We start from the raw sequence: 14,451 nt of genomic DNA, 5'->3' as shown, positions 1-14,451 counted from the left end.
GCCCCTTCGCCCAAACCCCTTAGCCCAAGTCAGCTGGCACTAGCCAGCTGCGGGTGTCTAATTGCAGTGTAGACACACCCAGTGGGCTATGAACCTGAACTGATATGGTTGTGCTTCACCCTACAAACAGGGCTTGGGGGTGATGAAAGGCGAGTGCCATCTGCTACTAGGACATTTGCAAATTAGTCTAAGTGAACTCAAGCGCGGTTGCTACTCACACCCAGGCGTCACAATCTAGCAAAGGTCACCGAGGGCATCACACACATGCTAGTTATAGAGGCGGCCTGCTCACCCCACTGACAGGATGAGCATGGTAAATCACCAGTGAATACTCATCAGAATGGAAGAGTATCTCCCATCACATGGGATGTTAGAAAAAACCACCAGTACCATTCCCCACCCCCGGAGGGAGTCAGACTCGACAGCTGTGGCTAATCTGAAGGGAGAGGGCAGTGGTGTGTATAGAATCTCAGCCACGGTAACGGCCTTGTTTTGCTTGCTGATATACGAGTGCTGGCAGCGCCGTTCCCCGAGCATGCTTCTGCCGCAAAAAGCAGCTGGAACTGCTGCTTTTACCTGCTTCTGGTCTAGAATTTTGGCCCAGTCCAGCTTGGAGCCCCCTTCAGGAATGTTACATTTTTCATAGAGATCTCGATATTCAGCACATTGGTGTGTCACACGGTCATGGAGCTGCTTGATGCTGTATGCGAGGGAGGGAGGAAAGAGAGGCACATCTCATTGCCAATTCTCTGTGGCGACTACAACAGAGTGCAGGGTAAAATCCTGGCCCCATGGAAGTCAAAGGGAGTTTTGTGGAGCCAGGATTTCCCCCAGAGAACCCAGCATGTTCTGCTTCCCCCTCTTGACCCACCAACTATCCTTGTGGTGCGCGGCACATGCCGAGATACTCTCCGGCTAGGGGGTTTCTCTCCTGGGCTCAGCCCGAGGGGGAGCATGGGAGTGGAGCACAGGCATTGATGCTTGCACAGAGCTCAGTAGGGGCACTTTATTCCCTCTCGAGAAGGAACATTAAATCACTCCGAAATCTAAGGAGTAAAGAGTATTTTTCCTTTCAGATTTTCATTCTAGAGAGGGGGAGAGGGCGACGGGGAGAGGAAAGCAATAAAAATTATTGCTCACATAAGCGATGGTGCTTCAGGCTGTTTTGCTGCTATACTATATAGCTTTAACCCACGGTGCTCTTTTCCAGGGCTCAGCTCTGTGCTGTGGTAGGGAAACAGCCCTCCCACTGGCTGTATTGCTTTGTTTTGGGAAGCAGGGTAGCTATGTCTACGCTGCACTTTCGTCGGTCCAGACAGCGCTTTGTCAGTGGGAGACGCTCTCCCCCACCAATAAAGTCACTGCCCCTCATTGGGGGTGGTTTTATTTTGTCGGTGAGAGAGCTTGATCCCGCCGAAAGAGAGCGGCTACACTGCGTATCTTACCGCGGCACTGCTGTAGCGGCACAACTGTAAGATAGTCAGTGTAGACATAGCCTTAGTGGCCAGTGCACTGGTCTGGAATTCAGGAGACCTGGTTTCTATTCCTGGCTCTGCCACTGACTTTTCAGGGTAACTTTTGGCAAGTCACGTTGCCTCCTTATGCCTTCCCTTGTAAAATGGGGATAATGATCCTTCGCAAAGTGCTTTGAGATCTATGAATGAACAGTGCAATGAGGTATTAATACTAACACAATATTGTATGCCAGGTGGTGATTTTTCAGCATTGTAGCTGGTTTGCCGTATGCCTGGACACTGGAGGCTCAGAAATGTTCCCTTTTAGATGCTATTTGTTCACATACCCTCACATTTGCACATGCCATTACCGCAGTAGCAGTTTGTGCGCACACAGGGGGATTGGGATGTCTAAATACCTATGGCCCTGCACACATAACATAGGTGTGGATATCGGGTGGCACTTTTGGGAACGTGCCCCATGATATTTTATGTTTTGTTCCACCAATGTTTAACCGAAGCCTGTTGCATTAGAGAGTGGAGAACAACAAGAACCTTCAGGTACCGTATGAGACAACAACAATGCTTGGAGCTTATACAAAACTTTCCATGTTCAAAGACCTTTATAAACATTTACTATTCAGTCCTTGCAAAACCCCTCTGGGGGTGGGGGTGTATTATTCACAGTTTATCAATGGGGAAACTGAGGCAGAGAAGGTAAGTGACCAGAGTCACATAAGGGCTTTGGGGCAGGGATTGTCTTTTGGTTCTGAGTTTGTACAGTGCCTAGCACAGTGGGATCCAGGTCAGTGACTGGAGTTTCCAGGTGCTACTGCAATAGAAATAATACATCTTAATAGTTGTCAGAGGTAGGACTGGACCCTGACTGCCTTGCTCAGCTCACTAAGTCACTCAGTTAAGAACACTTCAGACTCCCGGTCATCCCAGCCTTGTGCCCAGCCTGAGGAGAGCAGCGTGAGACACGCATTCTCCACTCACTCTTTTTCTATTTCGGTGGCTTGGGGATGCTTCAGCCTCTTTGCTTTATCCACATCCAGGAAGAGGTCCTTCAGCAGGGTCTCGGCTTCCTTCAGGTTTTTCGCGTTCTCCTGCTGGAACTCGAAAGCCTTGTTCTTCTGGTAGTTACTTATGTCCTGTCATCCAAAGAGAACAGCCACAAAGCCCCCCCCAGGCCAGATCCCAGGATTAGTTTGCAATCAAGAGATCTAGGTCAGAATAGCGATATAAGGTGTAATCTCTCCGAACGCCTGGTTTTCACAGGCTCACCTAGTGAGTCTCCCCATCACCTAGGTCCCTCTTTTATCTGCAAGTGATCCAGGCTCAAGTCATCCATGAAGGCATTGCCTAGATGCCATGACTGATGCATAATGTAAGCACCCGCACACCTGTCATTGGTATTGCATTTTGTGGCATCTCGCTGGCTCACTACACATGGCCAAAGCTGATGTCCTTACTTCCCCACCAGCACCTTTGTCTCCTGCCCACATTGCCACCCCTTGCTCTTTGCCCAGCAGTTACCTGCTTGAGCTTGGACTGTGTTTCCAGAATGTCCTTTTCCACCTGGTCGGCATTCTTCTGCATGCGGGAGACGAGCACGGCCAGCTCATTGGTCGAGGACCTGAAGGGAAGTAGAAACAAGCAGATGGATAAAAGCAAACCACCCTCGCAGAGGTGGGTCTCACTCACTACCTGGAGCCCTTGTAAACAGCCACACGGATGTTGGCTCATCAGGCCTGTTACCATCTGGTTCTCGCAGGCGCCAGGAAACTGAGGTCTACAAGGCAGCAAAGGGGAGCGGTCCATGCAGTCCCAGGTTTAGTTCAACACTGCGCATGAACCGTCTTGTTCCATTTTCCTCCTCCGCGGTCTCTTTTGAGTGCGTTTTGCACACAAAGTGCTGCTGGTGTGTTTTACAGCAGCTCTTGGTGCAGTGAGATTCAGACTCTCAGAGTCGGAGAGTTAACAATGCCATAAATTCGCTCTGCTGGGACAAGCAAGGCCCCTGCCATTTCCCTGGATTCTTGCTAGGGCAGTTGCAATCTCCTGCACATGTCACATCACCAGCTGTGGTAATGCCACCTTTTGGATCCTTGCGCACCATTTGCCACTGCATCACTCCAGCTGATGGAACACAGCTGTTTTCAGTGCAGTTCCACCGGTGTATAACTGGAGTCATGCTGTAGTGAACCCGATCCCTTGTGTCTGTAGCCAGACCTCCCTGCTGGGCTTCCTTCAGATTGTCGCACACGATAAGCAGATTTCACTGCCATCCAATTTCCATTTATTACTTTCACGTTCCCTACCCCATAACATTTAATGTGAAAACCCTGGGAATGCACTCAGGCATTGTTGCCTTTGCATTATTCAGCACCCTCACCTGGTACTGTAATGTATCCATCGGGGCAGAGCGGGCTCTGCCGCCCTTGGCAAGCCAATAAATGCCTATCCCTCCCAGTCCTGCAGTCATCCTCAGTTCCTGAATATTTTGCTGCTTCTGATAGTTTCTGCCCTAGGTGAACACCTGCCTCACCTCCAGGGTAGAGACGGTGCCACCAACAGGCAGAGAGCTGCACCGTGAATACACAGATGTGCACTTACTGAGACATACAAGTCACGTGTCAGACATACAAACAAGCTTTGTTCAAAGACACACCTGCATCTTTGTGCACTTATGTGCTAGTTGTACACACACAGGGCCAAAATTGGCAGTGATGTGAACAGTGATGTCAACTATATGTCAGCTTATGGTCAGAAAATAGGACTCCAGAACCATAAGCAGCAGTGATCTGGCACTCAGTGGGCACTGAAAATGAACGTAACTTTCACTTGAAGAAATGGAATGTTTGGTGTAGTTGGAAAAACAACTAAAAGGACTGCACAAGTCAAATTAGGCGGCTGCTTCTTAAGGGCTGGGGATGGTTCAATCTGCATAAAGCCTTGTATAGGGGTGGGGGTGCAGAGACACACACAAATGAGTAGCATGGGGAAGTTCGGCCCTATACGTGTACGTTACATTTCTTGGCTAGTTACAGCTGTTTACTGGCTAAGTTACACCCAACATGTAATACACCTCACCAATGAATCTGGACCAAGAACTTGTCTAGTTGGCAGCCGGTATCAAGCGGATGCCCCAAGGTTCGGTCCTGGGGCCGGTCTTGTTCAATATCTTCATTAATGATCTGGAGGATGGTGTGGACTGCACTCTCAGCAAGTTTGCAGCTGACACTAAACTGGGAGGAGTGGTAGATACGCTGGAGGGTAGGGATAGGATACAGAGGGACCTAGACAAATTAGAGGATTGGGCCAAAAGAAATCTGATGAGGTGCAATAAGGACAAGTGCAGAGTCCCACACTTAGGACGGAAGAATCCCATGCACTGCTATAGACTAGGGACCAAATGGCTAGGCAGCAGTTCTGCAGAAAAGGACCTAGGGGTTACAGTGGACGAGAAGCTGGATATGAGTCAACAGTGTGCCCTTGTTGCCAAGAAGGCTAATGGCATTTTGGGCTGTATAAGTAGAGGCATTGCCAGCAGATCGAGGGATGTGATCATTCCTCTCTATTCGACATTGGTGAGGCCTCATCTGGAGTATTGTGTCTGGTTTTGGGCCCCACGCTACAAGAAGGATGTGGAAAAATTGGAAAGAGTCCAGTGGAGGGAAACAAAAATGATTAGGGGGCTGGAGCACATGAGGAGAGGCTGAGGGAACTGGGATTGTTTAGTCTGCAGAAGAGAAGAATGAGGGGGGATTTGATAGCTGCTTTCAACTACCTGAAGGGGAGTTCCAAAGAGGATGGAGCTGGGCTGTTCTCAGTGGTGGCAGATGACAGAACAAAGAGTAAAGGTCTCAAGTTGCAGTGCAGGAGGTTTAGGTTGGATATTAGGAAAAACTTTTTCACTGGGAGGGTAGTGAAGCACTGGAATGGGTTACCTAGGGAGGTGGTAGAATCTCCTTCCTTAGAAGTTTTTAAGGTCAGGTTTGACAAAGCCCTGGCTGGGATGATTTAGTTGGGGATTGGTCTTGCTTTGAGCAGGGGTTGGACTAGATACCTCCTGAGGTCCCTTCCAACCCTGATATTCTATGATTCTTTCGTGGGAGTTGTACACCAGAGCTGCATTCGGCCCAAAGGTGACACAAAAACATAATAGAAACTTACTTCCAGCTAACTAGATTCATTCAGACGTGCACCCACGCCAATACACAGAAACATACATTGCAGCAGTCAGAGATGTGGATCTGTCTGAGAGCACATGCACTAACATGCATTAGACACCTACATACATACAGCGACAGATACACACTCACACAATGAGCCAGAGGCACACACTCATCCATATGCTCAGACATGCCCGTCATTACTGAAACTATAAATCAATGAATACAGGATTAGAAGAAGAAAGCTGCCTGCCTGGGAGAGGCCCCACACTTTCATTTAAGTGCTCCACAGAGCTACAGCTATGTGGCCACTCCGAGATGCCATTCTAGCTCATGCTCAATTCACACCAGCTTTCTCATTTCTCACTCAATCTGTTTGCTTCACCCCTTCTTTTTATTTCTCAAGAGTGTGGCATAGGCTGCAGTTTGCAGCATCCGCCTGAGAATCAGCAGCTCCTGATTCCCTCAGTGGTTTTGGGCAAGAATCACGGCACCTCTGTGCCTCAGTTTCCCCTTCTGTAAGAGTGGGAAAATGAACCTGGGCTGGCTTACCGGAGGATTGTGGAGACTAGTGTGTGCACAGCTCTTGGAATGCTGTAAAGTGGTGTTATTCTCTGTGTAGATCAGCCCCACTTCCCAGGTGGGAAGTGCACTTTGTCACGCGGATCTCACCACCATGTGAGACACACACACACACACACACACACACAATACATGCACAATGTGTCTGTGGTAGTGAGATTAGCGGGATAAATTGCAGAACCCTGGGATAAATTGTGGAAGGTGCAGCCGTGGGCCTGTCCTGTGCACCTGGCTAGACAGTAGGGGGTGAGGGGGACTTTAGAGGAGCAATCCGTCAGGAGTCTGTCCCTGTTTCCTGCTTAGTCAGTGCATGTACCTACCAGGCTGTTTTTTCATTTTTCAGTCCATTACACAAGATCCTCACTCTTCACTGACACCCCTGGCAGCTCCCCTTCTCTGGAATGAGGAGGAGCTCCGAGAGCAAACACTTGAGCACCACCCAGGATTCCTGCCCTGGATCTCTGCTCAGGGAGGGGACCATGACTCACTTGCCTTGCTGCATGCCGAGACAGCGCAGTGAATGAATTCACTTGTTCCAAGTTCCGCTTTTGCATTTCTGAGCCAGCTGATCTGGGCAGGGGAAAGTCACCCCTGTCCTTCTGAATAATAGCCCTCGAGATGGGCCTGGGCTAAGCTCCACAGCTGAAAAAGCCTTGAGCTTTGGGAAGAGTCTGATTTGGATCCAGAATTTGCACTGACCCTTGTCTCGATACAATGGGCCAATCCAACACCATATGCCTGAATGCCACCTCCCTACCCCGAAACGAGGGAGAAGTTCCCATCCAGATCTGAAGTTTACCTTTCATTAGAAGCTAGAATTTGCTCATGGACTGTGAGGGCTGGTCAAATCACTGGGATATTTTATTCTCATGGAGTATTAGCTCCTTGTGTGCATTCAGGAAAACAGGAGAGGAGAAATCCAAAAGCCATCCTTCCTTGGGGGGACTACCAAGCCAGAATAATGGAAATTAGAGACCCAGCCATTCATCTAGTCCAACTGCCCCCGGCCCCCATATAGCAGAACTGTTCCCTACAGTGTACGTGAGAGGGCTTTGTACAGTCTTCAGTTTAATGTCCCAAAGCCAAGGGCCTGCCTGTGCCAGGTCTAGACTGCTTCTGTAGTTGATGGCTTCTGAGGCCTGGAATCAGGTGGTAGATGGGAGATCACCTAATCTTCAGAGAAGAGGTGCTGCATCCCATGAGAGAGACCTCCTGCTCAATCATAGGAACACAGATTTGAAGGGAATAGGAAGGCTACAGCAGGGGATTTAGGGTGAGAGTGGACCTGGGAAGGGGGTTCTCCACCCCAGCCAGAGAGATAGGGCTGGCAGGAGTAGGGTGACCAGACAGCAAGTGTGAAAAATCAGGACGGGGGTGGGGGGTAATAGCAGGGCCGGTGCAAGGAAGTTTTGTGCCCTAGCGACTTCCACCACCCCACCCCCCCCCCCCCCCCCCCCGCCCCACCCCCATGGCAGCTCCCCACCCTGAGGCACCCCCCCGGCAGCTCCCCACCCCCAGGCACCCCAGCTCACCCCTGCTCCACCTCCACCCCGCGCACGCCATTGCTGCTTCACTTCTCCCGCCTCCCAGGCTTGCGGCACCTAAGCTGATTGGCGCTGCAAGCCTGGGAGGCAGGAGAAGTGAAGTAGCCACATTGTGCTCGGGGAGGAGGCGGGGCAGGGGTGAGCTGGGGTGGGGAGTTCCCCTGCGTGCCACCCCACCCCCCTTACTTGCTGCAGGCGGCCCTCCCCGCGCTCCCCTGCCCAGCGGCGGCCGGGGCAGCCAAAGAAAATGCCGCCCCCCAAATCCTAGCGCTCTAGGCAACCGCCTAGGTCGCCTAAATGGTTGCACCGGCCCTGGGTAATAGGAGCCTATGTAAGAAAAAGACCAAAAAAATCAGGACTGTCCCTATAAAATCGGGACATCTGGTCACCCTAGGCAGGAGTCACCTACCATGAGAAGCAGGGGCAGACAGATGTCTTACGGGGAAGAAGCTTTAGGCAATACCAGGACCTGGCTTTTGGAAAGGAACTATTGAGTCCAACAAGGGGCTGCATGAACTGTAGAGTCTGGGTTGACACTGACCTGTTATTTTAACAGCACAGAACCCTGTACTTGTAGGATATGAGCCATGATCGGGGACCCCAAGAAAGGGACACTGAAGCAGCGGATAGGCCTGACATCAGGGCAGAGAAGCCTCTGCTATGCAGCCCTTCCCTTGAGAGACCGTTCTACTAACTGTTACATCTTACAGAAAGGCAATGCCGATTCCGCTCCACCTGTGGTGATTGCCTCTTTCAGATCCCTGGGTGTTACACTGCTATACACTCCTGCGTTATACTGCTATACACTCGTGGCATAACTCAGCATTTCCCCAGAAGTCAGTCTCTCCAGCCCCTCTGACAGGTCCGCTTGCTCTCTTCTCCCCTGCTTCCATTTTGTCAATATCTTCTGACTACAGATGAAGCCTGGAGGATCAACAATCCTGGGGGCAGTCTTGCCATCCCCATATAGAGCCGAGCATTTATGATCCAGGTGGAGGGAAGCCTGGAAGCGAGGGTCCTCATGTTGAAGAGCTAAGGCATGGACTGGGAGCCTGGAGAGACACGACTTGGACTAACGAACGGAGCAGGATATTAAGAGACAGGAACTAAGAGTGTAGTCCTGGACAAGTCATATAATCTCATGTGGTTGGATTCTAACCTAATTTACTCAGGTGCAACCATGTTGACTGCAATAGGGATGCACCAGTGTTCCTGTTGGCAGAATTTGGCAGAGATTTATTTCCGGATCAGTGAGAGGGGATACTAATATTCCCCCCTCACATGGGACGGCAAGGCCTAATGCTTTCAAGGGATCAATCACTATTCAAATTATTCTTTGGTTTATTCCCTAGGACACATCCCTTCTGCTAAGGAGGCCAGTTGGCCTGATGGGATAGAGTCTTTTTCTTTCTAGCACAAACATGATCAATTCCCTGCTCTTACTTTAATCTGTCCAGCTGCACTTTAATAGGGCTACAAGCACCATTCCTATTTCCCTCACCCAAATTCCCCTATTAATTCCCCCTAACAATGGACCATTTTCCTTGTAGTCCCAAGTGAAAGCTTCTGCTAATCAGCTTCATTCTGCATCGGGATCACAGGAAGGGATGGATTTTTTTGGTAACTGTATCTATTGGGTTTCTGGGAAAACGGGGCGGGCAAAGCTAACGGATCCCTCCCCAGCCTAAGGGGAGGTTCCACAGGGCATCAGAAACCCACTAATTGCGGGGGACAACTAATAAAAGAACAGGGACAGGAGTGCGGTCAAAGGGTCATAAGAAGGGAGCCTGACGGGGACACCGAGCAGAGAACCCCGGACAGCGCCCACAGCTCCTCGAAGGCGTCAAGGGAGCCAGCGGACGCCGCCCAGAGGAACTCCGCCTGGAGACGTGAACGGACTAAGGATCGGAAACAAGCCCCACAGTCGCAGGAGTCTTCACTGGCCAACCGCCTCTCCCTGGTCACATAGATGGCCATTTTCGCCAGGGCGAGGAGGAGGTTGACCAGGAGGTCCCGCGACTTCGTGGGGCCACGGATAGGGAGTGCATTGAGAAGGAGGTGGGGGGAAAAGTGCAGCCAGAAACGCAGGAGGAGATTGGTGAGGAGCCGGTATAGGGGCTGCAGCCTGGCGCACTCAACATAAATATGCGCCAGGGTCTCCCTCACACCGCAGAAGGGGCAGGTGTCTGGGACAGGGGTAAACCGCGCCAAGTACACACCCGTGCTCACGGCCCTGTGGAGGAGCCGCCAACTGATGTCCCCGACGGGCCTCGGGATCAGGGTGGAGTACAGGCTGGCCCACCGGGGCTCCTCACCCTCCAGAGGTGGCAGGAGGTCCCGCCACTTGGTGTCAGGGCTGGAGAGCTCCCAAGCCTGCTCAGTGCTTAACATCTCAGTATGAATAGGAGCCTCTCATCCATCTAATTCTCCTACACACTGCATGGGCCTCTGCCTGCTGCATCCTGTTACAATTGATAGCCCAGTCCTGCAAACCCTTCATAACATACCATTCTTCTTGTTCAAATGTGACTACTCCAGAGAGGGGGTAGGAACAGGATACCCAGGAAATCAGTCTGTTAACACCCAGGATACGTTGGCAGACACCTGAAAAACCTACCAATTCCCCACACCCGTGGCAGCAAGCTCTACCAGACCAGATTCAATTCTACCTCCTTCTGTGTTTGAATGTGGTTGGTCGCATATACAGCAGCATCAGGCCTCCCCTGGGTGCTCTGAGTGGTCTAAGCACAGGGTTGGGAACCAAGAGACACTTAACTCTCACCAGGACATAGGACAAGCAATTTGACCTCTCTCCCTTAGTTTCTTCATCTCAGACAGAGGGATGATACTGACCAACCCCACAGGCTGAGGCTGGATTAGTTAACGTTTGTAAAACACTTTGGAGGTGCCAGGCGTTATTATTTATCAATAGGCTGGTGCCCTTAAATAAACCCCTGAGCAGCCTGGCGTGATCTTCTGAGCAGGAGAGAGACTGTCCTGAGAATGGCTGCATGCCCCGCCACCCCACTCAGTACAGGAGGCAGGGCAAAGTCCTTGGCGTGACTTGTTACCTCAGCGGAGTTGCAGCTGGGCCCCGTTTGGCCCAGAGTTTCTTACCAGGGAATACAGGAGCAATCTCACAATGAGACATTAAAATAGGTCTGCAAAAGCTTTAACAGCAGACGTGTCCAGCTGACAGGTCTTTGGAATCACATTTCAGAGGTTTCAATTCAGCCTGGTCTGGCTGACAAGGCCAAGGCCAAATTGCTTCACAAACAATGTGGGAAAAAAAGACTGTAGAAATTTAGGCTAAAATACTCAAGCTGGAGGCCTCGAGGTAGGGATCTTACTGCAGAGCTTGGCCCCAAAGGAACCTGACCTACAGAGGGGCTGAGAGTCTGCAGCCTCCATTGTCTTCACTATTAGCTGTGGGCGCTTGGCCCCTCAGAGACTCGGGGCCAGTCTACACTGGCACCATTAAAGCCCTGCTGTGGCAGCGCTTTAACATGGCTTGTGTAGTCACGGCAGAGCGCTGGGAGAGAGCTCTCTCAGTGCTCAAAAAACCCCCACCTCCACGAGGGGCGTAGCTCCCAGCACTGGTGCACTGGCTACACTGGCACTTTGCAGCGCTGTAACTTGCTGCGCTCAGGGGGGTGTTTTTTCACACCCCTGAGCAAGAAAGTTGCAGCGCTGTAAAGTGCCAGTGTAGCCAAGCCCTTGGGCTGTTGCGGAAGGTGCCGAGTGATGGAGCAGGGGGCTAATGTGAGACAGCACATTTGCAAATGTAGGATTTAGTTAAGTGCCTGTTTCTTTAACCTGGTTAGAGGAGATTCGGGGCCCATACACACTGGCCAGCGGACTCAGGGTACAACCAAATTTAACAACTGCTTTAAACACTGTAGTTATGGGCATGTAGATGGGACAACCCGCTAACCCTGGCTCTCAGCGCCCCCACCCTGCAGATCAGTTTTTCGGGTCAGGCCCCTTCTCGGGCAAACTGTGGCTGAGCTAACGTGTGCAGCCCTGTATTATTTATGCTTCTGTAGATCTACAAATCGCCTTGCTTTGTGCTTCCTCCCCTACGGCCAGGCTGGGAGCAGCGTTTAAAACGAATCCCAGCATCCAAAATAGGATTCTGAGAAAACGTGACAGAGAGGAAGGAGTCTGGCAAATAACCCTGAGGTGGGGTCTGCCATATGAGTAGGGGAAACAGCTCTCTTCACAAGGCCTCCCTATCAAGGATGCCCAGGGAAGCCTGTCCCTAGCAGGAGCCCTCTGGCTTCCAGCTTAAAGACCCCGGAGGGATGTTTCTTTGCCTCTCTGTCTCAGCCCTCAGAGCACACTGATAGACCTACTCTTCAGAGTGAAACTGAGCCTCTTACAGCCCCCAAGACTTAATCCATGCGTGGTCTGCAAAGAAGCAACCTCTGCCACCCTATTACATGCCTTTAGCCAGGATGAATTATACCCACAATTTACAGCCCAGCCCAGCTCAGCCACCTCCTGTTTCATTCAGCCAAGAGCAGGGGAATGCTGAGCTTAGTGCCTGCTGGACCCTTTGGTTTGGGTTCCTTTCCTGAAGGTTTTAACGTTCTCTTCTAGCTTCATCTCAGCTCGTAAGGCAGCATCACCCCAGCACCCGCCACCTACCAATTGGGATATACAGTCTGGAGACACTGAAAATGCTACACTGAGCTATTAACAGGCCAGCTAAACCTTGATAAGCTGAAGTTCGTCTGCCTGAGAACATCCCTTGGAAACAGGCAACAGCCATGTCCAGGTGCTGCCTCTTGCACTACAGCCTTCCATCCGCTTACCTGAATTAAGGTCATGCCTCCCCCTTCCAGGTGGCTAATCACTGCAATCTCTCACATGTATCTAGATCTTTACAAACTAGATGGTGTTCAGACAAACCACGCAGCTACCTCTGGGGTGGAGTGCCAGGGAGACGATCAGTGCCCAGCCGATGGAGGGAGGGGAGATTTTGGCTAAGTCTCTGGGCAATTCCCAAAGAGAACCTTGGTGGTTCAGGTCTCAGCAGGAAGATCTTCCCTCTGCTCTGCGCTATTCTGCACATCCTCGTTTATTCAGAGATCACCTCTTCCCTGGACACCTTTTCTCCCATCTGTGCTCTAACCCCATCCAAGCTCGGAGAGGATCCCGGAGTCGCACTTACTTGGTTTGCTTGATTGGAGGCGGTTTACTTGGGGAGCCCTTGCCCACTCCCTTGAACATCTTGGCAGGAATTTGGTTCCCTTCCTGGCGTCCACAAAGCTTTTCAGGGCACAGCCTCTCTGCTCTAGTCTGCGGAGATGGAATGACAGGCTCCAGCTGGGAAGGTCTGATGCGGGTTAAAAGAGCAGTTTCTGGGTGGCTCCTCCCCAAGCAACCGGTGATCCAGAAGCAGAGATGGAGCCTGGTTTTAAAAATGACTAGAAAAACCAGTTTGTGGAAAGAGCAGAGCCCCGGAGGGAGAGCTGGCGACCCCGCCCTGCTTTTCAGAGGAATGTTCTTCTACACACGCTGTCTGGCAGTCAGACACGGGTTTCTCTCAGGTAGAGGGGAAGAACCCTGCCTCATCATTAGCTTAAAACAGGATGAATCCAGCAACTCCGGTACAGTTGATTAAATGTCAGTTCTAAGCTTGTAATTATCTTCCCTGCCAATTAGTATCATCTATTGAAAGGAGGAAAGGGAAAGCAGCTTCCCAGTTAGGTAGCAATACCGGTGCCTTTGGGCCTTTCGATCATTGTCGTTCAATTACATAAGGAAAAGGAAGCAGGCGGTTCGGAGTTGTGTTCCCAGCCCTACCACAGATCACTAGGTGAACTTGGACAAGCAATCCAGCCTCTCAAAATGGGGGCTAATGCTCCTGCTTTCTCTCACAGGTACGGCAGCCATGCTACTTATCAAGACCAGAGGAGAATGGATAGACCAAGCCTCCCTTTTAAAGGGCCGTCACCCACAATGTGTTATGTACGCTACAAAATCATACGTTTCTATCACAGCGTCTGATCCTTTACTTCATTGCTGGAAAACGTACTCTCCTCTGATCAGCTGCTTCTTAATAAGGAGCATGGGGCATAAGGCAACAGCTAAATAGCACCCCTTAAAACCAGAACGGGTGGCAACCCCAACTCCCAGGAGTGATGAGAAGCTGGAGTCAGTGTTTCTGAAGCATCAAAAGTAAAACAGAAGGGCAGGGTATTATTCTAGCGCAGGGCTCACCGTCACACTGAAAGGCCAGGTGTAATATAATTTAAAACATGGCTCCTGCTAAGCCGGTTAATAAAACGGATGAGGGCAGGGGGTGTGGATGTGGGATTAAAATGGTTCAAAAAGGTGTTTTTTTAAATGATGTTCACCACTAGGTCAAAGATGGTTAAAGATTGGTTTAGGAGGAGCCATTGGATGCAATCCTGGTCCCACTGACGTCAATGAGAGTTTTGCCATTGACTTCATAGGGCCAGGATTTCTCCCCTGGTTCTTAGGCACAGCTAGTGTAAATTGGCCTTGGTAACATAATCCTTCCTTGAGCAACACAGTATACTGTGGAGGCTGTGTACTCCCCAAAAGACTTTGCACGGGGGACAGAAGGCCCCAGCTTTTTATAATTTGTATTACAATAGCACCTAGGAGTCCCCATGCAGATAAAAATCCCATTTAGAGGCAGTGATACCTAGTGAATAGAGC

The 14,451-nt window shown here is 50.7% G+C and overlaps 1 protein-coding gene across 1 annotated transcript in view; it reads right to left on the bottom strand.

The window, feature by feature from the left end:
* Positions 1-14,451, bottom strand: part of EVPL (envoplakin) — a 55,579-nt gene that overhangs the window by 28,836 nt on the left and 12,292 nt on the right. The window contains exons 2-5 of the mRNA XM_039501451.1: positions 12,935-13,062; positions 2,994-3,093; positions 2,454-2,608; positions 577-700 (exon numbers count right to left, since the gene is read on the bottom strand). Of these exons, the coding sequence (XP_039357385.1) occupies positions 577-700; positions 2,454-2,608; positions 2,994-3,093; positions 12,935-12,993 (438 nt within the window). The 5' untranslated portion in view covers positions 12,994-13,062. The remainder of the gene's footprint in view (positions 1-576; positions 701-2,453; positions 2,609-2,993; positions 3,094-12,934; positions 13,063-14,451) is intronic.

Source organism: Mauremys reevesii, linkage group 15 (assembly GCF_016161935.1).
Source record: "Mauremys reevesii isolate NIE-2019 linkage group 15, ASM1616193v1, whole genome shotgun sequence".
In the NCBI taxonomy this organism is placed as follows: domain Eukaryota; kingdom Metazoa; phylum Chordata; order Testudines; family Geoemydidae; genus Mauremys; species Mauremys reevesii.
Note: the sequence above shows the minus strand (reverse complement) of the source record. Positions and strands in the feature narration are given on the sequence as shown.